The sequence below is a fragment of the Chlorocebus sabaeus genome, chromosome 20, assembly GCF_047675955.1.
Source record: "Chlorocebus sabaeus isolate Y175 chromosome 20, mChlSab1.0.hap1, whole genome shotgun sequence".
Lineage (NCBI taxonomy): Eukaryota > Metazoa > Chordata > Mammalia > Primates > Cercopithecidae > Chlorocebus > Chlorocebus sabaeus.
Genome location: NC_132923.1, coordinates 83898132 through 83925649, shown reverse-complemented (window position 1 = coordinate 83925649; position 27518 = coordinate 83898132). Strand labels below are relative to the sequence as shown.

At 48.1% G+C, this 27518-nt stretch overlaps 1 protein-coding gene across 4 annotated transcripts; it reads right to left on the bottom strand.

The window, feature by feature from the left end:
• Nucleotides 1-444: 444 nt before the first annotated feature.
• On the bottom strand, nt 445-26527 carry ECHDC2 (enoyl-CoA hydratase domain containing 2). Of its 4 annotated transcripts, none has more exons than XM_007978728.3 (10): nt 26003-26525; nt 16530-16597; nt 16362-16449; nt 12173-12259; nt 10846-10935; nt 9368-9424; nt 8981-9168; nt 3055-3105; nt 1642-1689; nt 445-810 (listed from the first exon to the last, which is right to left on the bottom strand). In XM_007978728.3, exons 1-10 carry the CDS (start codon nt 26121-26123, stop codon nt 733-735), a joined length of 876 nt encoding a protein of 291 aa, XP_007976919.2. In that variant the 5' UTR covers nt 26124-26525; the 3' UTR covers nt 445-732. The 4 variants fall into 4 exon arrangements, with proteins under 4 accessions (XP_007976919.2, XP_007976917.2, XP_007976920.2 ...); XM_007978726.3 differs by having other exon boundaries at nt 10846-10938; nt 26003-26460; XM_007978729.3 differs by lacking the exon at nt 3055-3105 and having other exon boundaries at nt 10846-10938; nt 26003-26527.
• Between the last annotated feature and the right edge of the window lie 991 nt (nt 26528-27518).

Genomic DNA, 27518 nt, shown 5'->3' with positions numbered 1-27518 from the left:
TGGGTGGCAGAGTGAGACCCTGTCTCAAAAAATAAAAAGATTTTTCTGCCGCCCTATAGTTTACAAAGGGTTTCACAGTGATGATTTCATTTGGTTCTCACAAAAACACTGTAAGTTAACAATTAAAATGTATTTATTGACTATGAAGTGTTTTTATTTTGCTAAATCTTCACAAGTTTTGTTTTGTGGGTGAGGAAGCTGAGGCCCAGAGCGTTTAAACAATTTGTCCGAGGTTATACAGCAAGTAACTGGCAGAGACTGGGATCTGCAGTTTGACTCCTGACACATGTTCAACCAATGTCAGAGTTTATTTATTACCTCTGTTGTCTACAGGAAGAAACTAGGGGTACCTTAAAATCTTTAAGGTACAGCTCTAGTGAGTGAGTGCCTGATAACTGAGAGAGGTCAGGGGCTGAGAGCCAATGAGACCAAGACTCAGAGAGATCTAATTTAATTCTTTATCATTCAAGTAGAGAGACAGGCATTTTCCAAAGCAAACCCAACCCTCGTGATTATTTCTAGCCAGGGTGAAGCTAAGGAAGGCAGCAGTAGGTGGTAGGATCAGCACCTTGGTTCTAGGCATCACGCCAGTCATTTTATCTCCATCATCATCCTTGTGAAGAAACGGAAGCCTGGAGAGGTGAAATAATGAAGGCAGTCCGGCCACAAATCTTCCTTCTGGATCCTGCTCTTCAGGGCATGCATCTCCCAAGCTGAAGGTTAAAATGGGGGTCATTCACCAACAAATTTGGGGGGCCGCTTCTCCCTGAAGGCTGCCATGCCCTCTAGCCGGTCCCGGGTTGGAATGTTCTGCAACAAGGTACAAAATATTAGTTTTGGGGGAGCAGGGCCGGAAGCCCAGAAAGAGTTGCTTAAGCTTGTCCAGCCCATGACAAAGCCAGGGTCCAAGTGTTTCCATTGTCTCTGGACTCTGGTCTTGAGGCATGCAAAGGTGTAAGCCTCCGTGGCTGCTTTGTCTCCTGGGGAAGACAGGCCAGCCTTTGTATCTCTGCGCCCCATCGGCGTTAGCCTCCCCTTGCACACTGCTTTCATGCTTTCATGCCTCCAGAGAGCTCACTGCCTTCTGCAGTGTCTGACATGAGGCTGCTCAGTAGAGAAGAAAAATTCTTTGCAGTAAGAAATCTGGCTTTGAATCCAGGTTCACACTAGTTTCTCCAAGTCCCAGCACCCCTTAGGAGTATTTTGGATATCTGTTAACCTGGAGATTAGCATTTTTTACTCACTCATGAGTAAGAGATTTAAGAGGTCAGTCCCAAGTGTACACCCTTACATTGAACACAGCCTGCAGGCTACAACCAAGCCCTTGACCTCCCAACTCCAGCCTGGCCTTTACAGTGGCAACTGATACAGAGGCAAAAGAAGTGCTTCTTCCTCTTAAGGACCTGTGTTCTGTGATTCTCGGCATTAAGTGGGCAGGATGTACCCCAATACATTAGATGGTTGAGGGAAAAGTCCCAGAGAGAAGCACTGTGGCTCTCCTCAAGCCACTCTGGTGACTTATGCGGGAGGATGGATGCGGTCAGACTGTGTTGAGAGGAGCCTTCTAAATTGGTCATGTTTTATACAAAGTCCCTCCAGCCTGGCCCAGCCTATGTTAACAAGCAGGCATGGGCTACATACCTGGGCATAGCACATCCCTTCAATGGCCATCCCAGATGCAATGTCCACCTGCAAGAAAGAAGTGCTCCCTGGATTGGTCTGACCTCGTCCATCTGCACCCACACTGGAAGCCAGCCCACCCTGTTACCTACAGACATCTGTGTGAGCAGAGATAGCTATGAGAAGGAATTCCCTTCCTAGAGAAGGAACACCATAACTATGACAAAACAGTGCTGGGAGAAACCAGACAGACTGACACATTTTGCCAGAGGAGTTCAGTGTTCCTCCTTCCCATCTGGCTGCCTCACCAGCTTCCTGTCACCCCTGTTAATTCCTGGACCTTTATGACCTCGCCCCTGGCAATTGCTCCAGCCTCTAGGGCTCACCGACTGGCACTTAAAAGCCTCGTTCTAAGAGAAGTACCGTGTGCGTGAACTTAATTTTCACAGCAAGGGTTAGTGTCCCTGTTCTACAGCTGAGAAACCTGAGGCATAGAAAGGTGAAATAGTTTGTTAAAGTTCACAACAGTATGTGGAAGAGCAGGTCTTTGAACCCAGACAGCCCAGTGCCAGTGCTTCGAACTTGCACACAGTCCTCTTCCCTCACTCTCATCTGGTCGAGCTGCTTGCTTATCCTCCTCTGTGCCTTTGCTCATACTTTTCCTCTGGAATTCTTATCCTTCCCACAGTCCAACTGTAGAAAACATTCTTTAACCCAGCACTGCCCAGTATGGTAGCCACTAGCCACACGTGGCTGTCAAGCACTTGAACTGTGATTAGTGGGAAGGAGAAATTGAGCATTTTACTTTTAATTTAAAAGCCACACGTGGCTATCATAATGGACCACAAAGCTCTAACCTCTCTGGGGTGTCAGCATGGTGCCATTATCTAGATTTGTGTCTGTAGCTGCCCCCTCCCATCTTGGGGGCAGTGACCATGTTTAACTCATCTATCTGTATCCCAATTGCCAGCTTTGGTCTGGATTCAGTATGTGATGAGTGAATGGATGGGTGAGTTGAGGTGGGCAGATGGATCAGCCACACCCAAGGCATCACCCCAAGCCCTGCCCTGAGGCCACATTACTGACTGCCAGCACAAACCTTGCCACATGGACTGGGAGCCACACGGACTCGGGTTCTTCCTACTTACTTCCTCTGAGACCTTGGGCAAGTCATTTACCCCTTCTGAACCTCAATCTCCTCCTCTCTCCAAGGGAGAAAGATGAGGATAGAATGTAAACAATAATATCATCTGGCCAAACTTCCAGTTTGCAGATGGTTAAACTGGGGTAGAGAGCGAGGTCAAAGTCTGTTAGAAGAGTCCACTTCCTGAGTTCTTTCCAGCTGTGCTGTCAGTCTGTCTGAGCTCTGAAAGCACTGCATCCCAGCCATGACCAACTTCAGTGGCCCCAAGTCCCAACCCAAAACGCTCTCACCTCCATTCCTCGGTCAATGGCTATTTTGCCCAGCCGCACAGCAATGGGGGCCTGGGAAAAAGCAAAGTCTTGGTTGAGGAGGGGCTCAAGGCTGATAGTTGCAGGTCTGAGGTGCACAGCTTTGTTTTGAAGGAGGGAGGCAGATGTCTGGGTCTAGTTCCAGCCATTCTACTGACACGTAGTTTCTTTAGCGTTAGTCCTATAACCTGTTAGCTGAGGTTCTTTTTCTATCATGAAATAAGCCAGCCTCTGACCCTGAACACCTGGGTTTCAAGTGTCCTTCCAACATGCACAACATAACTAGTTTACAAAGTGCTTTCCTCCCCACGGACTCATCTAATGGTGCTACCCACACTTCCAGCTGGTGTCATCACTGACACCCATTTTACAGCTGGGAGATTGCAGTGCAGGGAAGTGAAGCACTTGGCTGTGTTTACCCAGTCATTGGTGAGATTTGGATTGGACTCCCAGCCAGCTTTCCCACTTCCTCAACCTCATTTCAGCAAATGCCAGCCTCTGTGGTAAGCAGGTTTTACGCCAGCAGAGTGAAACAAAATCAGGGTTAGGAGCTTGGGCTTTCCAGTTGACCGGGCTGAGTTGAAATCCTGGTCTGCGGGGCGGTGCGGGGGTGGGGGTGGGTGCATTTTTTTACAGCCATAGAGAAGCAACAGTGTCTGCTTTGTCACTGGCCTTGGTTCCACACCAGCCCTAGCACTCCAGTCTCAGCCCCACTTCCAGGCAAGGAAGAATTACTCCCTACATCATATTATTTGAAGTGTTTAAAACTTGCTCAGGAAAAGTCGATTTTTAAAGTATATTAGCATAAAAACTATAAATGAAAAAGCTAGCTACATAAAAATGAAGAACTTCCAATTGGGAAAAACACCGTGAATAAAAGACAAAAAAGTAAAAAACTGGGAAAACGGCTGGGTGCGGTGGCTCACGCCTGTAATCCCAACACTTTCGGAGGCCAAGGCGGGTGGATCACTTGAGGTCAGAAGTTTGAGACCAGCCTGGCCAACATGGTGAAACCCCATCTCTAATAAAAATACAACAATTAGCCGGGTATAGTGGTGGGCCCCTGTAATCCCAGCTATATGGGAGGCTGAGGCGGGATGCTTAAACCCGGGAGGCAGAGGCTGCAGTGAGCTGAGATCAGGCCACTGCACTTCAGCATGGGTGACAGAGTGAGACTCTGTCTCGAGGAAAAAAAAAAAAAAACACTGGGAAAAAGAATTATAATGCTTATGACAGATGAATGTCCTTGATTTACAAACATGTTAGTATAAAGTAACTTTTAAACCATTTACAAAAGCGTATGTAAAGGTCCTTCACCGGAAAAGAAATATGAACATGAAGGATGTCCAGCAGCTACATGCTTGAAAGGCAAAACAGTGAGGTAGTGTGCCCTTTCACCTCAGACCAGCAAATCCTAAAATATCAACAGGCCTACTACTGCCGAGACTGGGGAAACCAGTATTTACATACATTGTTGATAGAAAAGTAAAAGAGTATGCCTCAGGAGAGCAATTTGGCAAAAACTGGAAAAATGCTGGTGTGCATGCTCTCTCAAGAGCTGTGGCTCCTGTAGGCATTTTTCTATTAACTCCACCTGTCTTGTGGTAGCAAAAAGATAGGAACAACAGAAAGGTTTAGTGTTGGGGTACTGGTTAAATGAACCCTAAAAAAGGGTAGGGAAGAATAGAGAACAAAACCTTTGTTTCGTTTTATAAATGAAGGTTTATAAATGTTTTGTTATATAAAATGAAGGTTTTGTTTTCTATTCTTCCATGTGTGAATTCTTTACTATGCATATTTAAAATTTGTTAGAACCAGATTAGCCTCGAAAGATATTTCTTGTCCTCTAAGTCATTAAAAGGAATTTATTTAAATATGTAAGCATATGTGCATAATACACGTCCTTCCATATGCAATGGAAATTTCTGGAAGAGTATGGAAGCTTAATAGTGATGATCTGGGGGGAGAGAGGGATTGGGGAATGAAGGGCTGTTTGGGTTTGCTTGTGACCGAAGGGTTACTGGGATGTGGGACTTCCACTTTTAAAACTGGGATAGCCACAGGTAAACCAGGACTAGCTGGTCATCTTGCCTTTGATTTTTACCTTATGCCCTTCTTACTCCTCTGTTCTTTTAGATTTGCTTGCCATATGGATGATTATTTAGGTAACTACCCAATAAAGTAATCTTAGCCAGATGCTGTGGCTCACGCCTGTAATCACAGCGCTTTGAGAGGCTGAGGCAGAGGATTGCTTGAGCCCAAAGAGTTTGAGACCAGCCTGGGCATTACCGTGAGATCCCATCTCTACAAAAAATAAAAAATTAGCTGGGCGTGGTGACTTGCACCTGTAGTCTCAGCTACTCAGGAGGCTTAGGTGGAAGGATCACTTGATCCTGGGAGGTCAGTGCTCCAGTGAGCTGTGATCATCCCACTGTCCTCCAGCCTGGGCAAAAAAAAAAAAAAAAAGTACCCTTTAATTAAAGAAAGTTAAAAATTGTATGTACATATGTTTGTGAGCGAAAACAGCCAAATTCTAGCCAAGTCAGTAGCTTGCACCTGTAGTCCCAGCTATTCAGAGGCTGAGGTGGAAGGATGGCTCGAGCCCAGGGCTTCAAGGCTGCAGTGAGCTATGATCGTGCCACTGCATTCCAGCCTGGGCAACAGAGCAAGATCCTGTCTCTAAAAAGAAAATTAAAAAACACAGCCGAATCCATTTCTCAAAGTGTAATGTGTATTTACTATTTAAGAAAGAAATCTGATGCAAACTGAGGATATTGACAGTTTTTTTCTGGACTGAGAAAACTCTGGAACCATTTGCTACCCTATCAGAGTGATTTGTCCACTAGATGGTGGCCATCTACACTATCCCTGGCTCCCACCTATCTGGAAACCTTTATTCTGAGCACCCAGTAACATAGGTGGAAGTTGAAGTTTCATTTTTCAGGTTGACCCAGAAGGTCTCAACTGTGGGATTACTCACGCCAGGACTTGTTTTTGGTAGACTGGTGTTTTGGTATACAAAGCTACTTTTAAGTACTGAAAATATCAGTAATTATATAGTACCATTATTTCAGTATATTTGGAAATCTGAATTGTTTTGTGATTGTTATTTAGTTAATGCAAAAAGACAAACCCTATAGTCTACAGGTCTAGGTGTGAAAGCTGCAATCAGCCACTCCCTTGAGTGACCCAGAGTTCTGTATTAGTTAGAGACTTTCTAACCAAGTGTAATAGAAACCTGACAGCATTAATACTGTCTAGGCAACAGCATCAGACTCTTCATTTATATATGATGAAACTTAAAAAAATAAAAAAGACAAAACAAATGCTTTCAAAAAGCTATAGTCCCTGACCCCCAAATTAAAGAAGATCTATTTTAAGAAGTATTAGGATTATTTACATTTAAGAGACAGGAAAGAAAGGATTTTTGTTCAAAATTATACTATTTTATTTTATTAACAGAATCTTGCTCTATCAATTGGGCTGGAGTGCAGTGGTACAATCTCGGCTCACTGCAACCTTCACCTGCCAGACTCAAGTGATTCTCATGCCTCAGCCTCCTGAGTAGCTGTAATTACAGGCATGAGCCACCATGCCCAGCTAAATTTTATAATGTTAGTAAAGACGGGGTTTTGCCATGTTGGCCAGGCTGGTCTCAAACTCCTGGCATCAAGTGACCCACCTGTCTTGACCTCCTAAAGTGCTGGGATTACAGCAATGAGCCACTGTGCCCGGCTTCTTTTCTTTTTTAATACAAATGAGGTCTCACTATGTTGCCCAGGCTGGTCTAGAACCCCCGGTCTCAAGCAATCCTCCCGCCTCAGCCTCCCAAAGTGCTGGGACTATAGGCTTGAGCCACCATGCCAAGCCAAAATGGTTACTTTTGTATGATTAATTCAATATACGTCAATATTAAAATGATGTATGGTTAACTTTGTTTTGTGATATGTTTGTAAATGTTTACATTTGAAATGCATTAAATATTTAGTTTCAGTTTTTAAAATTTTGTACATATTTTACTTTTTTTTTTTTTTTATTCTGAGACAGAGTCTCACTGTGTCACCCAGGCTAGGGTGCAGTGGCACGATCTCGGCTCACTGTAACCTCCGCCTCCTGAGTTCAAGTGATTCTCCTGTCTCAGCCTCCCAAATAGCTGGGACTACAGGCACATGCCACCATGCCAGGCTAATTTTTGTATTTTTAGTAGAGACGGGGTTTCACCATGTTGACCAGGCTGGTCTCGAACTCCTGACCTCAGGTGATCCACCTGCCTCAGCCTCCCAAAGTGCTGGGATTACAGGTGTGAGCTACCACACCCAGCTTACTCTCTTAAAATAACCTTTTTTATATTGCATTCTATATTATGCAAAATAAATGCCAAAATACCAGTGCTGTTTTTTTCTAATACTGCAATCACTCTTTGTGACCTTGATGAGCAAGTCACTGAACTTTTATGGGTTTTCTCACAAATAAAATGGGGATAATCAGCTCAACTGGATTATTCTGAGTTGAGACACTGTATTAAGGCACCTAGCATTGTAGGCTAAGACAAATTTATTATAAATTAGTCTAACCTAGCTCCATTTCAGCCACTTTTAATCTTTATGGAAATTTGGGATTTCCTCTACTCAACCCCCTCTATCCTGGGTCCCCTTAGAGTTGGGAGAAGCCAGCAGACCCTTGCAGGGCCTTGGAGACCCCAGACAGCCAGATCCCAGATATCCCTGCTGAGGGCCTTGGGCCCTCAGCTGGTAGGGTTGTGCCTGGGCAGAGCCTAACCTGCTCCCTAGTGAGCATGGTACCTTTTTGGGGTACCATGCTGAGAGGTTATTATTTGAGGATTTTTTATTTTTTTCTTTTATTTCAATAGATTTTAGGGAACCGGTGGCTTTTGGTTACATGGATAAGTTCTTTAGTGGTATTTCTAAGATTTTGGTACACTGTACCCAATGTGTAGTCTTTTATCCCTCACCCCCTCCCATGCTATTTGAGGATTTCTTTAATGAAGGTATGTTTTTGGTGGGGTTTTTTTTGCTTTTTGTTTGTTTTTAGCAATGGGATTTTGCTTTGTTGGCCAGGCTGGAAATGCAGTGGTGTGACCAGCTTACACAAAGCTGCGGTAGCAGCTTTAAATTCATGGGTTCAAGCAATGCTTTTTCCCAAATAACTGGTCTTACAGGCTCGAACTACCACATCTGGCTAAAAAATGAGTCCTGGCCAGGCATGGTGGTTCATGCTTGTAATTCTAACACTTTGGGAGGCTGAGGCGGGAGGATCACTTGAGCCCAGGAGTTTAAAACTGCAGTGAGCCATGATTGCACCTCTGCACTCCAGCCTGGATGACAGAATGAGACCCTATCTCTTCAAAAAAAAAAAAAAAAAAAAAAAAGCTTAATACATGTCCTGCATGTTGTATTTCAAGAATATCTCCAGCAGGCAGTATGGTAGGAAATATGGGCTGGAAGTTCTGCATCCATTTAGAATCTTGCTTTTCAGTCTTTGGGGTTTAAGGCTGTGCTATACAGTATAGTAGCCACAAGCCACATGTGGCTATTAGCATTTGAAATGTGGCTAGTGTGAATGAGGAACTACACTCATTTTCTCTAATTTAAATCATTTGACTAGTGGCTCCCATACTGGATAAGCACAAGTATAGACCATTTATCTCATCTCAGAATGGTCTACTGGACAGTGTTACATTCGGAGGGCTTTCAAGCCCATTTGGTTCCAGTCCTTTGGAATTCCATCAGAATTAAAATTTGACTTGTGTTTACTGGATCGTTAAACTCCGAAGAAGGCTAATCATATGTCTCGGGGTGAATGGAAGTACAGCCCAAGGGGCATCCTGCCCGACACTTGCCTCCCCCATGACTCCGGCCCTCCCTGCAGTGCCGAGCTGTCACTACACCTGGGGCAGGATCTCCTGGGCCAGTGCTCGTGCCCGGTGGTAGGCGGCGTCACCCTCCTCGTTCTGGGCCACAGCGTGATTCACCAGCCCCAGTGCGTGGGCCTCTGTTCCACTAAGTCGTCGGCCCGTGAAGATGAGCTCCTTCGCCAGGGCCACCCCCAGACAGCGTGGCAGCCTCTGAGTCCCTCCTGCCAGGATGGAGGGGGCAGGGTGTGAATCAGCATGGGAAGTGGGAACCCAGAGAAGGCCCAGGCTGGGACTCAGCCAAGACTTCTCAGAGGAGCAGAGTTCAGATAGGAGGGCAGAGCCCGGAACAGAGGGCAGAAAAGGAAAGCAACGAAGGACCCTGATGGGGTGGATTTGGGCAGGTGCCGTAGTTCCAATTACCTGCCCCCGGGAGGAGCCCTCGCGTGGTCTCAATCAGTCCCATGATGGCCGAGGAAGCTGCTCAGATAGAACAGAGTGAGGCGTCCCTCCCCCATCCGGTCCCTCAGTGCTAATCCCTGGGACCGCACCTGCCTCTGCTCTCTACTCGCCCCTCTAGCCACTTCCCCCATGGTCTGGCCACAGCCAGGACTCTCCAGACTATGCCTTTGGAAGAGCCCTAGCCCAGAAGTCAGGAGCCCAGGCCCTTATCTCACCACACCCCTTTGGTGGAGTTGTGTCACCAGCAAGTCTCTCACCCTTCCCAAGCCTCAAAGGTGGAAGAAAGATGGCTGGCCCTCTTCTGTCTGCTTCAGAGAGCTGCTAAAGATCATGCAAGGTATGACCCTGGGAGCAGAGTTCCCAGGAGTGCCCCATACCAATTTGTGGATTACTATTAATAGGTTCTCTGGCTTAGCCCTGGCCTGACCTAGAGTGTCAGTGACTCCTGCTCCTGCTACGGTTGTCTCTCCCAGCTTTGTCACAGCCTGAAATTGCCCTGACTGTTCCAGTCTGTGTCCTCCTGAGTTCTGCTTCCTTCCTTCAAGAAACTTGCCTTGACTGACACACGCCCCCAGGTCTGTCTCCTTTTCCGAATTCCCTCAGCATGGGCCATGTGAACGTGGGCAGAAGGGAGTGGGTTTTACATGGACTCCCTCTTAGTCTTCCCCAAACCATGTGAGTCAGTCGCCTGAACATGGGCATGTGAGAAGCAGACTTGGGCTAGACCAGCCTGGTATTTTGGTGCCTGGACACCTGGTTAGTTCCTTCTCTTTGATCTGCATTGTGTAGACAGAAGCGACTTTCATGCTTGGAGTTACACACTTTTACATGTCTCCTGGGGTGGCAGGAGAGAGCAGGTGGGGGAAGAAGAGAGGACATTCAGACTTTGCCTAACTGCATCCAAGAAGGCTGCTCCTAATCACCAGGTCAGTCACCTGAAAAAATGATCCAGTTATCTTCTTTGTCCCCTCCCACTCTTCAAACAAAGCTCAATTGCTCAGAACAAGTAATGCAAATTTGGCTGGTGCCAGTATTCCTGCCCAGGCACCTTTGTGATGAACTCAGCCATTGACAAACTATCCCTGGGGCTCACCTGTTTCTGAAACATGGCAGATAAGTCTGACTTGGACAGAATGGGAAGATTGGACATTGATCTTTGACCTCCTTGGCTCCTAAGAGCAATTGCTCTGAGGTTGGTCAAATATTCCCAAAATGAAGGAAGCAGGTTCTGACAGGTCACAGATACTACAGCAGTTAGTGGCTGTACCAGGAGGGGAAGTAGCTTCTGCCTGAGCACCCTCTGTGCCCTGCCTTGCCTTAGTTTTGCTTTTGGTTTGAAGCCAAGAACAGTGGCTGACTGCAGAGTGCCCAGACTCACCCTGTTTCACTCACCCCCAACTCCCTAGCCCCACCCTCTGCCCCCAGTCCTAGCCCAGTACCTGCCACTCGGAGGTCACAGGCCAGGGCAAGCTCCAGGCCTCCGCCCAAGGCAAACCCATCCATAGCCGCAATGGTGGGTGCAGGGAAGGCTGCTGTGGAGAGGAAGAAGGGCTCAGCCTGCGAGGCCCTGGTGGGACCAGGATAGAGACTCAAGGCTGGGGAAGGGAAAGCTGGTTGGGACAGAGGCCTCAGTGGACCCAGGTCTGGGGACATTACATGGAACCTCAGCCAGATTATCTTATTATTTATTTGTTTAATTTTTTTTTTGGTACGGAGTCTTGCTCTGTCACCTAGGCTGGAGTGCAGTAGTGCGATCTTGGCTCACTGCAACCTCTGCCTCCCAGGTTCAAGTGATTCTCCTGCCTCAGTCTCCTGAGTAGCTGGGATTACAGACATGTGCCACCACACCCGGCTAATTTTGTTTGTTTGTTTGTTTGTTTGTTTTTAGTAGAGATGGGGTTTCATCATGTTGGCCAGGCTGGTCTTAAACTCCTGACCTCGTGATCCGCCAGCCTCGGCCTCCCAAAGTGCTGGGATTACAGGAGTGAGCCACTGTGCCCGGCCTCTTTTTTTTTTTTGAGATGGAGTCTTGCTGTTGTCACCCAGGCTGGAGTGCAGTGGCACAATCTCAGCTCACTGCAACCTCTGCTTCCCGCAGCCAGGTTATCTTAGAAGCCAATTTTCCCTTTAGGGAAAGTTATGGAATCAGCCAGGGAACAGGAATGGGAGGATGGGCTGGATGATCCCTGTGTAGGCCTAATCTGCTGGCCTCCCTGGGACCTGCCTTTCTGTGTGCCAAGCCCTGTGCTGGGTGCTAGGAACTGGGAACACAGAATGAATCAGACATAGCCCTTGTTCCCATGGGGCTCAGTCTCATGGGGAAGACAAAGTGTATCAGGCATTAGTGACCCAGGATCATCAGTGCTCCAATAAAAGGAAGCTCGGAGGGTGGGTTGGGAAGGCTTCCTGGAGTAGGATATACTGGGGGGCTTGAAGGATGGTAAAAGTTCAAGTAACCAAGAAGGGATATCCCAGGCAAAGGGAACAGCAGTTGTCAAAGTCTGAAAGCATGTTTGGGGAAACTGACTTGCTTTGGAATGGCCAGGCTTGAACCCTGAGGGTAGACACAAAAGCTGAAGAGCCAGAGCTCCTTCTCTGGGAGAACTGTCCTCTGTCATCCTCCCCCAACCCCCTGGGAGAGGCATCTGTCTTCCCACAGAACTCCCAACAGAAAGAAGACTCTCCTTAGATGCTGGTGGGGGTGGTGGGGCTGTCATCGGCAGGGACCCCCAAACCCCCTCCTCCACCCCACACCCAGATCCTCACCGATGTCATTCATCAGGCCCCGGAGTCGCTGGACAAACACCCCCACCTCTGCTTCACTCATCTGTTCCCGCTCCTTCAGGTCTGCACCTGCAGATGGCAAGGGGTTGGTACCAGCCCTCAGGAAAATGGCACTTTACGGAATCCCAGGCGGTTAAAGGATCCAGCAAAGAAGACCTGAGGACAGGCAGCCAGCGAGGAAGGAGAAACACCAGGAACCCGGGCAAGGAAGTCAAGAGAAAAGAGCAGCATCAAACGAGGGTGTGACAGCAGAAAGGTGAACTGAACTCCATCAAAACAGAAACCTTCTGTGCATCAGAGGACACTATCAACAGAATACAAAGACAACCCACAGAAATGGCTGGGTGCAGTGGCTCATGCTTGCAATCTTAGCACTTTGGGAGGCCAAGGCAGGTACATCACCTGAGGTCAGTAGTTCAAGACCAACATGGTGAAACCCTGTCTCCACTAAAAATACAAAAATCAGCCGGACATGGTGGCAGACACCTATAATCCCAGCTCCTCAGGTGGCAGTCAGGAGAATCACTTGAACCCAGGAGGTGAAGGCTGCAGTTAGCCAAGATCGCGCCAACTGCACTCCAGCCTGGGTGATGAGAGAGACTCCGTCTCAAAAAATAAAAAAGAAAAGACAACACACAGAATGGAAGAAAATATGTGTAAATCATATATCTGATAAAGGATTAATATCTAGGATATATAAAGAACACCTCCAACTCAACAACAAAACAATCCAATTCAAAAATGGGCAAAGGGCCAGGCACAGTGGCTCACACCTGTAATCCCAGCACTTTGGGAGGCCGAGGTGGGCACATTACCTGAGATCATGAGTTCGAGACCAGCCTGGCCAACATGGTGAAACTGTGTCTCTACTAAAAATACAAAAATTAGCCAGGTGTGGTGGTGGGCACCTGTAATCCCAGCTACTAGGGAGGCTGAGGCTGAGGCAGGAGAATCGCGTGAGCCTGGGAGGCAGAGGTTGTAGTGAGCCAAGATCATGCCACTGCGCTCCAGCCTGGGCAACAGTCTCAAAAAAAAAAAAAAAAAAAAGGAAAAAGGACTTGAATAGACATTTCTCCAGAGGAGATATACAGATGGTCAATAAGCACTTGAAAAGTTGCTCAATATCATCGTCATTAGAAAAATGCAAACTAAAACCACAATGAGATATTACCTCACATCTATTAGAATGGCTTTCAAAACAAACAAAAAGTTGGCATGGATGTGGAGACATGGAACCCTGGTGCATTGCTGGTGGGAGTGTAAACCCATGCAGCTTCTGTGGAAACCAGTTCCAAAAAGTTAAACAGAATTACCACACAATTCTAGTCCTAAGTATATACCCAAAAGAGTTGAAAGCAAGGACTCAAACAGATACAGTCTCTCCTTATCCGTAGGGGACTGGTTCCGGTACTCCCTCAGATACCAAAATCCACAGATGCTTAAGCCCCTTGTATAAAATATTGTAGTATTTGCAATATGACCTATGCTCATGTATCCTCCTGTATACTCTAAGCCAGGGGTGTTCAATCTTTTGGCTTTCCTAGGCCACATTGCAAGAATTGTCTTGGGCTACACATAAAATACACTAACGATAACTGATGAGCTAAAAAAAAAAAAAACAAAAAAAAAACACACCAAAAAAACTCATATCTTAAGAAAGTTTACAATTTTTTTTTTTTTTTTTTTTTTTTTTTTTGAGATGGAGTCTCGCTTTGTCGCCCAGGCTGGAGTGCAGTGGCGCGATCTCAGCTCACTGCAAGCTCCGCCTCCCGGGTTCACGCCATTCTCCTGCCTCAGCCTCCCGAGTAGCTGGGACTACAGGCGCGCACCACCACGCCCGGCTAATTTTTTGTATTTTTAGTAGAGATGGGGTTTCACTGTGTTAGCCAGGATGGTCTCGATCTCCTGACCTCGTGATCCGCCCGCCTCAGCCTCCCAAAGTGCTGGGATTACAGGCGTGAGCCACCGCGCCCGGCGAAAGTTTACAAATTTGTGTTGGGCCACATTAAAGGCCATCTTGGGCCACATGTGGCCCAGAGGCCAAGGGTTGGACAAGCTTGCTCTAAATCATCTCTAGATTACTTTTAATACCTAATACAATGTAAATACTATGTAAACTGTTGTACTGTGTTGTTTTTATCTGTATTATTTTTATTGTTGCATTGTTATTTTTGTTATTAACATCTTCAATCTGAGGTTGGCTGAGTCTGTGGGTGCGGAACCCACAGATGCGGAGGGCTGATGGTACTTGTACACCAATGTTCTTGGGGACATTCTTCGTGGTGGCCAAAGGTGAAAACAACCCAAGTATCTATCAGCAGATGATTGGGTAAACAAAATGTGATATATACACAATAGAATGCTACTCATTACAATAGAATGTTACTCCATAAAAAGGAATGGAGTTCTGACATTAGCCACAACTTGGAGGAACCTTGAGGACGTGTTAAGTAAAATAAGCCAGACACCAAAAAACAAATACGATATGATTCTACTGGTATGAGGTATTTAGAATAGATAAATTCATAGAGACTAAGTCCCACAGAGGTTACCTGGGCTGGAGGGGAAGGGGGAAGGAGTCACTGTCTGCAGGCTGAGTTTGTTTGGTATGATAAAGAACTTCTGGGAGTGGATAGCGGTGACATTGCACAATATTGTGAATGTACTTAATGCCACTCTGAATTGTACACTTAAAAACAGTTAAAATGGTCAATTTTGTGTTATTTATATTTCACCACAATTTCTTACAGAAGCGGGCACAGGACGTGGCGGCATGCAGGTGGGCAAGCGCCTTGGAGGGAAGAGTGACCGTGGTGAGGTGCTCCAAGGCCAGATGCAGGGGTGAGCAGGAGTAGGGGGTAAATAGACTCTTCCAGTCCTAGGCTACAGGAAGTCAGAGCTGGGAGAGCCTTTGGAAGTCTTTGATCAGTTCCAGCCCTTCTGTGAGAGATGGGGAAACTGAGGCTCAGAGAGGGGCAGGAACTAGCCCAGGAATTCTAGAGCTAGTTGAGGCAGACCTGACCCTCATGCAGCCCCTTCCTTCTCTGTGCTTAGCTGGGAGAGTGATGAGCGAAGCTAATGGGGGAGAGCAGGTGTGACGTGACCTTCACAGAGGTCAGAGATGGAGCCGAAGGAAGAGGCCAGGGTAGGGTAAAGACCTCAGGCAGAGCAGCTGGGTCAAGCCCACTGGTCTGTGCACTTGTCAGTACAGACCCCAGGCTGGGCACCCTGACCCTGACAGCTCAGACCTAAGGGCTGAGCCACCTCCCCTTGAAATCTCCTGAGCATCATGCTACCCCTTTCCCATCCCTCCACAGTCCCCTCCTGATCCACAGTGGCCCCTGTCGGCCCCTCCCCAGCCACCCTCCAGAGTTTGTTCTCAGCTCAGCTCTACTGGCAGCTGACTTGCTTCTTGTGGGCCTGGTATGCATTTTTCCTCCAATCTCTAAAATGGAAGTTCATGGTGCTCGCCCAGTTGTGAGGACCAAACAACACAGGGACAGTGGAAGGCTTTGGTGACAGGGAATAAGATCCTATTGGTAGGCAAAGGGGCATAGAGTTCCATCTTGGCCACTGACCTTATGAGCATCTTTGGGCTCCATTTTCTGTCTCTCTTTTTTTTCCCCCAGGCTGGAGTGCAGTGGTGTGATCTCGGCTCACTGCAACCTCTGCCTCCCAGGTTCAAGTGATTCTCCTGCCTCAGCCTCCTGAGTAGCTGGGACTACAGGTGCCTGCCACCATACCCAGCTAATTTTTGTATTTTTTAGTAGAGAAGGGGTTTCACCATGTTGGCCAGGCTGGTCTCTAACTCGGGCCTCAAGTGATCCACCCGCCTCATCCTCCCACAGTGCTGGGATTACAGACGTGAGCCACTGCAGCTGTCTTGGACTCCATTTTCTTATTTCCCCCGTGAAGGGTCAGAACAAAGCATGGCATAGCCGAAATAACTAGGATCTAAGGGTTAGAGGGGCCAAGTTCCAACTAAAGTCTATTCTACCTCTTACTAGCTATGTGATCCTAGGCAAGGGAATTTTCCTCCCCGAGTCTGCATTCACATCTGTCAAATGGCCACAATGAGTCCCATACCGGAGCTGATCTAAGGCGTCCCCCAACCCCTGGAGGCTGGTGGGCACCGCGCGGAGCCCAGATGGGGGCAGGAGAGAGAACCTACCCGCACAGAACACACCCTTCACTCCACTTCTGAAGAGCAGGACACGCACTTGCCGGTCCTCCCGCAGCTGGGCCAGAGTTTCCAGCAGCTACAGAGGACACCCAGTTAGATCCTCCCAGCCCATCCCCAGCCCATCCCCAGCCCACCCTGGCGCCCACCCTTTCTTACCTCACTGACGAAGACGTTCCCCAAGGCATTGCGGGCACGAGGTCTGTTCATCAGAATCTCAGTGATCCCTGTAAGGAGTCAGGGCAGCCATGGGCTAGTAGCTGGCTCTGCCTAATCCTGGGCTGTGGGCTGGGGACTGGAGGCAGGAGGCCTGGGCTCTGGGCAGCCTCTGCCCTAGATGACCAGAGTGACTTGGCACAAGTCACACTCAGGCAGGCCTCAATTTTCCCAACCATAAAATGGAGGGAAAACCCCTTGCTCTTTCTGCCTCAGAGAGAAAGTGGAAGGGCTTGTAAACCGTGGAGCAAAATGGGGAGGGGAAGAATGACCACCACAGTAGCCCTCGCCTGCTTCTGCCGTTGTTAGACAGACACACACACAAGCATACCTGCACCCATGCACCTTCTTTAATTTTACGACTCCCTCCCTCCATATTAATCTTTTCTTTTTTCTTTTTTTGGGGGGAGAGTTTTTCGTTTTTTCTTTTTAGACTGGGTCTCAACTCTGTCACCCAGGCTGGAGTACGGTGGTGTTAACATGGCTCACTGCAGCCTCAACCTCCTGGGCTCAAGCAATTCTCTTCCCTCAATCCCCGAAATAGCTGGGACTATAAGCATGCGCCACTACCCCTGGCTAATTTTTGTGGGTTTTTTTTGTAGAGACGAGTTTTCGCCATCTCGCCCAGCCTGGTCTCAAACTCTTGAGCTCAAGTAATCTGCCTGCCTCGGCCTCCCAAAGTGCTGGGATTACAGGTGTGAGCTACCGCGCGGCCTTAATCTTTTCTTCACAGCAGACTTCTTCCTCTAGAGTTTGAGGAGTTATAAGGCCAATACTCTTAAAACCACCACCCAAATCAAGAAATAGAACTGTGCTGGCCACCTCAGGAACCTCACCACACACCCTGATTCAATCATAGCTCCCTCCTTCCCCCTGAATAAGTAACCCTTTGACTTACAGTAATCACCTCTGTATATTTCTTTATAATGTTTTTTTCTGAGACAGAGTTTCGCTCTTGTTGCCCTGGCTCACCACAACCTCCGCCTCCTGGGTTCAAGTCATTCTCCTGCCTCAGCCTCCGGAGTAGCTGGGATTACAGGCATGTGCCACCACGCCCGACTAATTTTGCATTTTTAGTAGAGACGGGGTTTCTCCATGTTGGTCAGGCTGGTCTCGAACTCCTGACCTCAGGTGATTCACCCACCTCGGTCTCCCAAAGTGCTGGGATTACAGGCGTGAGCCACCAGGCTTGGCCATTTCTTTATAATTTTATCACCCAGGTGTGCATCCTTAGGTATCATAGTTTAGATTTGCTAATTTCTAAAATTGCCATGTGTCTTTTAAGTCCTGTTACAATCCTGACGTGCTCCCCACGACCCTGTCTTTCCCTCAGAGATTATCCGTGGAGGAGCCTGGTGCATTTCACCTATAGGGTTTCTCAAAGCCTGGGTTTTGCTAACCGCACAGTCATGGGGACAGATCAATATGATCCTCTGTTATAAGAAGTTAGCAACTAAATACAGAGGCTTGGTGTTCTGTCCTGTTTGACAAGACAGTAACCCTGGCCCCACCTGTGTAATGTACCTTCACCAGCAACAGCCAAGCTTCTTGGTAGTTTTCTATACTCATTTAGTCACTTTCTTACCTTCCATTCACTCAAACCTTCTCCAGCCTAGGTTCCAGCACCATCACTCAGCAGACATTATTCTCATTAAAGTGATGAATATAGCCACATCACTAACCAAGGGACACGTTTCTCTCCTTGCCTCAACCTCGCAGTGGCAAAAACCTCTGCTGACAGTAACACACTCCGCTTGATCATTTTCTGCCTTGGCTTCTTAGAATAATATTTATTTATAAATAGATTATTTTCTTAGAGCAGTTTTAGGGTCACAGCAAAATGGAGTGGAAAATACAGTTCAATACAGTGCACATATATTCTCCCTGTCCCTAGACAGGCACAGCCCCTTCTGCAATCCCCATCCCCCACCAGAGGCACATGTGTTGCAACTGACGAACCTACATGGATGCACTGTCACCACCTGGGGGCCCTAGTGTACACTGGGGTTCGCTCTTGGCGGTGTACACTCTGTGGGTTTGGACAGATGCATAATGACACATACCTGCCTTGGCTTTGGCAGGCCCCCATTTTCCTTCCTTCTACCTTTCAGGTGATGCCTCTGCACTCCTTCACTGCTTGTCTTCTGCCCAATTATTTTAATTGCCTAAGTTCCTTAAGGCCAATCAGATTCTCTTCATTCGCTCATTTGTACATTTATATATTTGCCATGTGCTGGCCTCTACTGGACACCATGATTCCAGAGACCAGGACAGACTCAGGGCCTGTCCTCATGGAACTTACAGCCTGGGGGGAAGACAGACATTAAACAATTACTATTTGTGAGGAGAACTTGGAGAAAAAGGACAAACAAGTAAGGGGCATCCAGTGGGCAGAGGGGAGCCCTAGTATAGAAGGTCAGCAATGAGTTCTCAGAGGATGAAATGGCCTTTAAGCTGAGAGCTGACAGGAGAGTAGGAACTGGCCAGGCAAAAGATGTAAGAGTGCATGTGTGCATGTAAGTGTGCATGCATGTGTGCATATGTGAGTGTGTGCACGAGTGCCTGTGTGTGTGCATGCATATTGGCAAGGTGCAGGGAAGGGGGCAGTCCAGGAGAGGAGCCTGTTGCAGGCAGAGGGAGCGGCAGAGAAGAGGGCCCAGGTGTGGGACTGCAGGGTGCCTTCCAGAACTGGAGGAGTTCAGGCGGAGGAAGAGCAGGATAAGCTGAGGCAGGAGAGGCAGGAGGGACCTCCCTTCCACAGCTCACACAGGCCTGCCTCCTGTACATCCAGGGCTCCCATGTGTGCCCAGGAGCCCACAGCTCTCCTCTGCACCCTAGGCCTGAATAGCCAAATGCCTACTTGATATCTCAACTGATATGTCCTGCTCCATTGGTGAGCCAATGACCTTGCTATCAACCCAGAAGTTGATCCTGTCACCTTGCTCTTCCCTCACCTACAAAATGCACTCAGTCACTGAGGCCTGCTAATCCAACCTCTTGAAGAGATCTCAGGCCTCTCGGCTCACACTGCTTCTCACAGCCATTAACCTGGCACAGGCGCTTTCCTGCATCCCTCGGATCACCCACCTGACTCTCGAGTCCTCAGTCTTGCTGCCTCCCAAAACACACATTCGTTCCCACACTTGGGTCACAGTCATCTTTCTTACCCCAATCTGACCACGTCCCTCCCCTTTCCCCTTCTTTTCCTCAAAATAAAGTTCAACTTCTTAATATCGACCACAAGGCCCCCACAATCTGGCTCTTGCACCCACTCTGGCCCCAATCCTTTGGCCTTCAAAGACCCCTTATTATTATCTCCCAGGGTCCTCGGCTTTGTCTGTGAACAAGCAGTGTTTATGAAGTAGGCATTCTCAGTGGAAGCTGATTGGAGACACAGAAGGGCCAGTGAAAGCTTCAGGGCTGTCGAGGGACAGGGTTTTCAGCCAGGAATTACAGAACTATGGCTAGGGGCAGAACTGTAACATTCAGGCAAACTGGACTTCCTTAGCCTCCTCAGAAACCTGCAAAGAGCTCTTAGAGCCCAGCAGGTCTGGAGGCTCCAGAGAGGTGTGCAGATGGCCATCCGGTCACTTCCAGCTCCAGGGCTCCAGGAGAGAAAATGGGGCAACTCTGGAGAAAAGACTGCAGTGGATACAGAGATGCCAGATCTGGAGGAGTCAAGGACCCTGACCCCCACAAACTTCAGAACAGTCTAGATCCAAGATCCCCAGAGTGGCCCTCGTGTTTACATCCCGAATAATCTCCTCCCTTGCATGTGGGTGGGACCTGTGAATTGCTTCTAAGCAATAGTATACAGCAAAGGTTATACAAGGTCACTCCCGAGGTTAGGTTAAGTTATCTGGCAAAGGTGAGGTGACTTCAGTAATTCGGTTATAGTATATAAAAGGCTCTGTCTTATTAGAGAAACTCATGGGCCTAAGGAGAGCGTCAAGTAGCAAAGGACTGCCAGCAACCTCTAGGAGCTGAGGGTGGCCCCCGGCCAACAATCAGCAAGAAAATAGGACTTCAGTCCAACAACCCCAGGAGGTGAATTCAGCTCTCAGCAACCTGAGGACCTTGGAAGCAGCTCTTTCCCATCAAGCCTGGCCAACTCCGGACTGCAGCCCCGCCTGGCAAGACCTGAAGCAGAGAACTCTGCTAAGTTGTGCCTGGACTTCTGACATACAGAAACTACAAAATGCTAAGTGTGTGTGTGACTTTGAGCAACAAAGTTTGTGATCATTTGTTAGGTAGTAATAGAAAGCTGATAAAGGCGTGGTGTCCTGGGACTGGCAGACACTCCTCTCTCTGCTTTCCTGTTCTTTCCTTCCATTCTCTCTGGCTGACTCTTATCTTTCAGCTTCATCTCCTGTCTCCACCTACATCTCCCTCTCGCAATACTGACTGCCAAATCTTACAGCCCTCAGCTCAAGCCACAAGTCAGCCACACCCCCGCCCCATGGCCTTGGGCAAACCACTTCACCCTTCTGGACTTCAATTTCCTGATCTGTAAGAGAAATAATAAAAAGGTTATTGTTAGGATTAAAAGAGATAATGCACATAAGTATCTAGCCAGAGTTTGTGTAAAACGCCCAGATACTAGGGCAAGTCTCGGACCTAATACAGTGTCTGAACTTTAAGCTGGGAGCCCCCCAGGAGCCAGGCAGGGTGTCTTTGGCTGCCAACATTCAGTTGTGCAACATTCAATTTGCACTACCACATGCCAGGTCCTGGAGAAATGGAGAGGAGTCAGCCAAGGTCCCTGTGTTCTTAGTCTAGCCCCGCTGCTGGGAACATTGCCCTTCTGGCCCCAGTAGCGGGGATGGGGCTATGATGCACCCTTCCCACTCTTACCGAACCTACCATAACACTGAGCAGCTGACCTAGGATCACTTCTGTCCAGATGGCTTGGGTCACAGGCTAGGTGGTGTGGGTAGGAGTCAACAGAAACCACTGGAAGGGTTGGGCGCGGTGGCTCATGCCTGTAATCCCAACACTTTGGGAGGCTGAGGAGGGTGGATCACCTGAGGTCAGGAGTTTAAGACCAGTCTGACAAACATGGTGAAACCCCATCTTTACTAAAAAGACAAAAATTAGCCAGGCATGGTGGCACATCCCTATAATCCTAGGTACTTGGGAGGCTGGGGCACGAGAATCGCTTGAACCCAGGAGGCGGAGGCTGCAGTGGGCCGAGATCACGCCACTGCACTCCGGCCTGGGCAACAGAACGAGACCATCTCAAAGGAAAAAAAAAGAGAAAAAAAGGAAACCACTGGAGGGTAGTATGGAGAACAACTGGTTTAACAACTAACACTTTACTATACAGAAGGGGAAACTGACGTCTGGAAACAAAGAGGATTTGCTCAAATAACAGCTGGACCCAGCTGGCAATCCTCACTCTCAAAGAGCCAACAGCCTAGGAGGGAGACAAGTTCAGAAACACAAAGCATAAAAGGACAGTGTCAGGGAGAGGGCAGCAGAGCAGGGAGTTCCAAAAAGATTTCCACAGGCAGAAAAGAAGGGAGAGGAGCCAAGTCAGGGCACAGCTAGAGCAAAACACAGAGGTAACACACCTTCAAATGAGCCCATGGGTAGAGGCGGGAGGATGGAAAGGTCAGCTTGTGGTGGAGAAACCTTGAGTGCCCAGCCAAGGAGTTGAAGGGGAGCCATTAATTACAGTCATGCACAGCATATTTTAGTTGGTCAGCTACAGACCACGTATAAGACATATAAGTCCCATCAGATTATAACGGAGCTGAACAATTCCTATTGCCTAGTGCCACTGTAGCATCATAGCGCAATGCAACACTCAAATGCTGGTGGTGAGGCTGATGTAAACTAGCCTGCGTTACCAGTTGTACAAAAGCACAGCACATACAATTAGGCCCAGATCATAATACTTGATAATAATAATAAATGACTATGTTTTGGGTTTATATAGTTACAATATTATTTTTTACCATTATTTTAGAATGTACTCCTACTTTCTATTTTTAATTTTTTTGAGACAGGGTCTTACTCTGTTGCCCAGGCTGGAGAGCAGTAACATGATCATGGCTCACTCATGGGTCAATTTGGGCTCACTTGCAAATATCAGGAATCCTTGACCTCCCCGGCTCAAGCCATCCTCCCACCTCAGCCTCCTGAGTAGTAGGGGCTACAGGTATGCACAACCATGCCTGGATAATTTTTGTATTTTTTGTAGAGAAGGGGCTTCACCATGTTTCCTCAAACTCCTGGGCTCAAGCAATCTGCCCGCCTTACTTACCCTCTCAAAGTGCTGGGATTACAAGAGTGAGCCAAGTGAGCCACTGTACCAGGCCTGGCTGAGTGTACTCCTACTTATTTAAAAAAAAAAAAAAAGTTCAGTGTAACACAGCCTCAGGCAGGTCCTTCAGTAGGTGTTCCCGATTATTATCATAGGAGATGAGAGCTCCATGCTTGTTATCGCCCCTGAAGACCTTCCAGTGGGACAAGATGTGGAGGCGGAAGACAGTGATAGGCCTAGGCTTGTGTGTGTGCTTGTGTTTTTGTTTTTAACAAAAAAAAGTTTAAGAATTAAAACTTTAAAAAGCTTATAAAATAAGGATCTAAAGAAAGAAAATTTTTTTTTGTACAACTGTACAATGTGCGTTTTAAGCAAAATGTTACTACAAAAGAGTCGAAAAGTTGAAAAATATTAAGTTTATAAAGTAAAAACAGAGTAAGCTAAGGTTAATTTATTATTGAAGAAAGAAACATTTGTAAAGTAAATTTACTGTAGCCTAGGTGTACAGTGTTATAGAGTTTACAGTAGTATACAGTAATGTCCTAGGCCAGGTGTCCCCAACCCCCAGGGCTGTGGACCCATCCCAGTCTGTGGCCTGCTAGGAACTGGGCCACACAACAGAAGGTGAGCAGCTTCATCTGTATTTACAGCAGCTCCCCATGGCTTGAATTACCGCCTGAGTTCCACCTCCTATCAGATCAGTGGTGGCATCAGAGTCTCATAGGAGTATGAACCCTATTGTGAACTGCGCATGTGAGGTATCTAGGTTGTTGCACGCTCCTTATGAGAATCTAATGCCTGATGATCTGAGGTGGAACAGTTTCATCCCCAAACCATCTGTACCCCTGCAAGTCCGTGTGTTTTCCATGAAAACAGTCCCTGGTGCCAAACCAGTCCCTGCTGTCCTAGGCCTTCACATTCACTCACCGACTCACCCAGTCCTGCAGTTCCAGTCCTGCAAGCTCCATTTATGGTAACTGCCCAATACAGGTGTACTATTTAAATAATCTTTTCGACTGTATTTTTACTGTGCCTTTTCTATGTTCAGATACACAAATACTTACCATTGTGTTACAGCTGCCTACAGTATTCAGCCCAGTCCCATGCTGTCCAGGTTTGTATTCTAGGAGCAACAGGCTATACGCCACGTAGCCTCAGTGTGCAGTAGGCTATCCCATCTAGGATTGTGTAGGTACACTCTGTGATGCTCCCACAATGACCACATCACCTAATGATGCATTTCTCAGAATGGAGCCCCGTTGTTAAGCAATACATGACTGTATGAGAAATAAAGCCACTAAATAAAGAACAGTGAAGAGTGGTACACCACCCAACCTCAAGTTCAAGGGCAGCAGGTAAAATGTAACAGTACTCTGGTGCCATCAGCCCCAATGGAAGGCAGAACCCGCAGCTTCTAATGTGAACATCAAATGACCCCAACTCATTCCCTGGGAGGGCTCCGTGTGTGATCTCGTCCCCATGCCTCCTCCGCACTGTCATCTTGGTTTCTGTCTCTCCTTCTCTCACTGACTTTTCCTGCCCTTTGTGCTCTCTGGCAGGGGCAGAGGCTTAATCTGCTGATCCCTGTCATTCTGTTTTGGATAAAATGATTCCCGACATTTGCAAGTGAGCCTAAAGGTCTTTAACCCATGATACTTTTGTATTTACAGATGTACAAGTCTGTATTTTGAGTCACCGAATTACTAGAAGAGCCAGTGATTACCTAATGGTTGAGAACACAGGCTTTGAAATCAGACCTGATTCAAATAACTTAACCTTCTGTGTCTCAGTTTTTTAATCTGTAAGTGCGGAGAATAATCTTGACTGTCTTTTTTTTTTTTTTTTTGAGACGGATTCTCACTCTGTCACCCAGGCTGGAGTGCAGTGGCGCAATCTCCACTCACTGCAAGCTCCGCCTCCCGTGTTCACACCATTCTCCTGCCTCAGCCTCCTGAGTAGCTGGGACTACAGGCGCCCGCCACCTCGCCCCGCTAATTTTTTGTATTTTTAGTAGAGGCGGGGTTGCACCATGTTAGCCAGGATGGTCTCGATCTCCTGACCTCAGGTTCCACTCGCCTCGGCCTCCCAAAGTGCTGGGATTACAGGCGTGAGCCACTGCACCCGGCCTAATCTTGACTGTTTTAAGAGCTGTTGCCAGTTGGGTAGTGAACTAAGCATGAGATTGGGAGTATAAGGTTCAGCAATCCCACCTGGTCAAGGAAATTCTCATCAAGTGGGACACTAGGTGGCCTGTCCATGTCCACTGAAGGTGGTAGATGCACACTTGGGAACAGTGGGCAACAGCAGGGGGCAAGGAACTGGATTTTATGGCAAAGCCCCCCTTCAAACTTGGTGTTAAGCCAGTAAAAAGGAAGCAATACAACGAAATGTACAGTACAATGCCATCTGTGTATCAAACGCAGGGAACAGGGGATGAGATCGGGGGAGGAGACCCAAGACAGGAGAAGCAAATGAGGAGCGTTTTCAGCATCACTGAATGCTCCACAAGTCCAAACAACAAAAACGCAACAGGCTATCGGAGGCGTTTTCTGCCAGTGACCCGCGAACTTTGACCGCCCCCTCCCCATACTACTCTGGATCTTGGCCAAAAGACGGAGAAGCAGCAAACTTTTCCCTGGAGCCAGATGACGCAAAAGTTCGCTAGAGGCCCAGGGCAGGGGCGCAGCTGGAGAAGCACCCTCCTCACTCCGCCCCGCTGCCGCACTGGGCTCCCAGCTGTCGCCGCACGCCTCCCGGGATTGGCTCCGCTGCTTCCACCCCCGAACCGGGCCAGGACCCTTGGCGGGGGAGGGGGACGCGCACTTGACAGCTCCTGGCCTGGGGGCCGCTGGGCCCAGTCCTATCTGTGCGGACCCCGCTCCCCTTCCACGCAGTCGGAAGACCCCAAAGGGCCTTTGAGGAGACCGAAGTTGCCAGAGGCCTCCCGCCCCCAGCTACAGTCCGGAGCCCCTAAGGCGGCCGCCCACCTCTCGGGCCTGGAGCGGCTTGGGGCGCCTAGAACTGGGATGGAGGGACCGGAGAAGGAATCCTTCAACGCACTGAGCAGCCCGCCTGCCCGCCCCCGGCTGCCTCGGGGCCGGCCTCGTTCCAGTCGCGTCATGGGCGCGCCCCGGGACGGCGCATTTACCTTGGTCCGGACCCGCCAGGGCGCGCACTTGGATCTCGGAGCCCCCGGCCGCACCGTCGGAAGCGCAGCCGCGGGCCCGAAGGGGCCTCCAGGGGCGCAGGAGGCACAGGACGCGCAGCATCGGGGCGCAGGCTGGGAAAGAAGGCGCTTCTTGGGCCCTGCACCGTCTCGGCTCCCGCTGAGAGCTCGCAGTTCCGGCGACGGGCGAAGCCTTTGTCAATTGCTCCACCTATGGGCCAAGGGGCTGTTGCCTCCGTCCGCACCTCTTGGGGACAGGGAGACTTGAGCAGAGGAGGTGGGGGGACGCCCAGCTCCTCCATGTGATTTGGGGTAACCCTGTCAATCTCCCAGCGTCAGTGTTTTAATCTTGTAAAATGGGGATAATAGTGACTACCCCGTGGTGGTGTGAAGATTAAATGGGGTGTGAACCTTGCTTGCACATATGCTCAATTTCATTTTTTAAATGAAATGACATTTAATGAGTCCCTTGAGCGTGTCTGCACTCGCGAACTTCACTACCTCACCTCCCGTTTGCGCCTCATTTTGTTTTTGTTTTTGAGACGGAGTCTCGCTGTGTCAGCCAGGCTGGAGTGCAGTGGCTTGATCTTGGCTCACTGCAACCTCCGCCTCCGGGTTCAAGCGATTCTCCTGCCTCAGCCTCCAGAGGAGCTGGGATTACAAGCGCGCGCCACCACGCCCAGCTAATTTTTTTTGTATTTTTAGTAGAGGCAGGGTTTCACTATGTTGGCCAGGCTGGTCTCAAACTCCTGACCCCAAATGATCTGCCCTTCTCGGCCTCCCAAAGCGCTGGGATTACAGGGATGAGCCACTGTGCCAGGCCTGTGCCTCAAATTTAATGGAAGTAAATTTAACTTGAGTCCCAATTTAGTGCTCAATAAGTTGGCTCACAAAAATATTTGTGAATGTGAATCTCTGGCTTCTAACCCCATTGTCCACCCAAACTGCCTTTGCAGAGGTAAGCAGTAGCCTTGTTTAGTTCATTCAGGGTAGATCGATAAAAGTATTCAGTGCATACTCTGTGTTCCCCAATCTCCTACTTGGGAGACATGTCAAAGATCCCAAAGCCACTAACAATCCTGGCCTGTTGGTTAAAAACATCAAATGGTGAAAGCATTAAGGTTCATTTTATTCACTCTTACTAAAGATTGTAAACTTTAGTTTACAATCTTTAAACTAAAGGAGTCTTGTAGAGAGTTTCGATCAGACTGCTCCAAAGCCGTGTTTCAGCCCACAGCTTATATACAGGTTGTGGAGGTTTTTCATGTACTTAGAAATTGCATCAAATGTACTCAGAAGTTACATTAGAGAAAAATCTTTTCAAAGTTTTGGCCTGAGAGTACAACTGATAATAGAGTACAGAGGAATAATCATTAATCTTGTCAAATGTTATTTTATGTACAGGAAAAGGCAAGGGTTAGGATCATTGAATTTATCTTTTCTTGCTGTTTTGTTTTGTTTTGTTTTAAGAGACAGGGTCTCACTCTGTCACCCAGGC

What these genes read in the sequence shown, in the direction of transcription:
- ECHDC2 (XM_007978726.3), bottom strand. Translation starts at nt 26,123, where the DNA reads ATGCTGCGCGTCCTGTGCCTCCTGCGCCCCTGGAGGCCCCTTCGGGCC. An exon ending in GAAGGGTGTGTTCTGTGCGG is followed by an intron (nt 12,260 to 16,361) that starts GTAGGTTCTCTC and finishes TGCCATCTGCAG; the next exon opens with GTGCAGACCTGAAGGAGCGG. An exon ending in CCATTGACCGAGGAATGGAG is followed by an intron (nt 1,690 to 3,054) that starts GTGAGAGCGTTT and finishes TCTTTCTTGCAG; the next exon opens with GTGGACATTGCATCTGGGAT.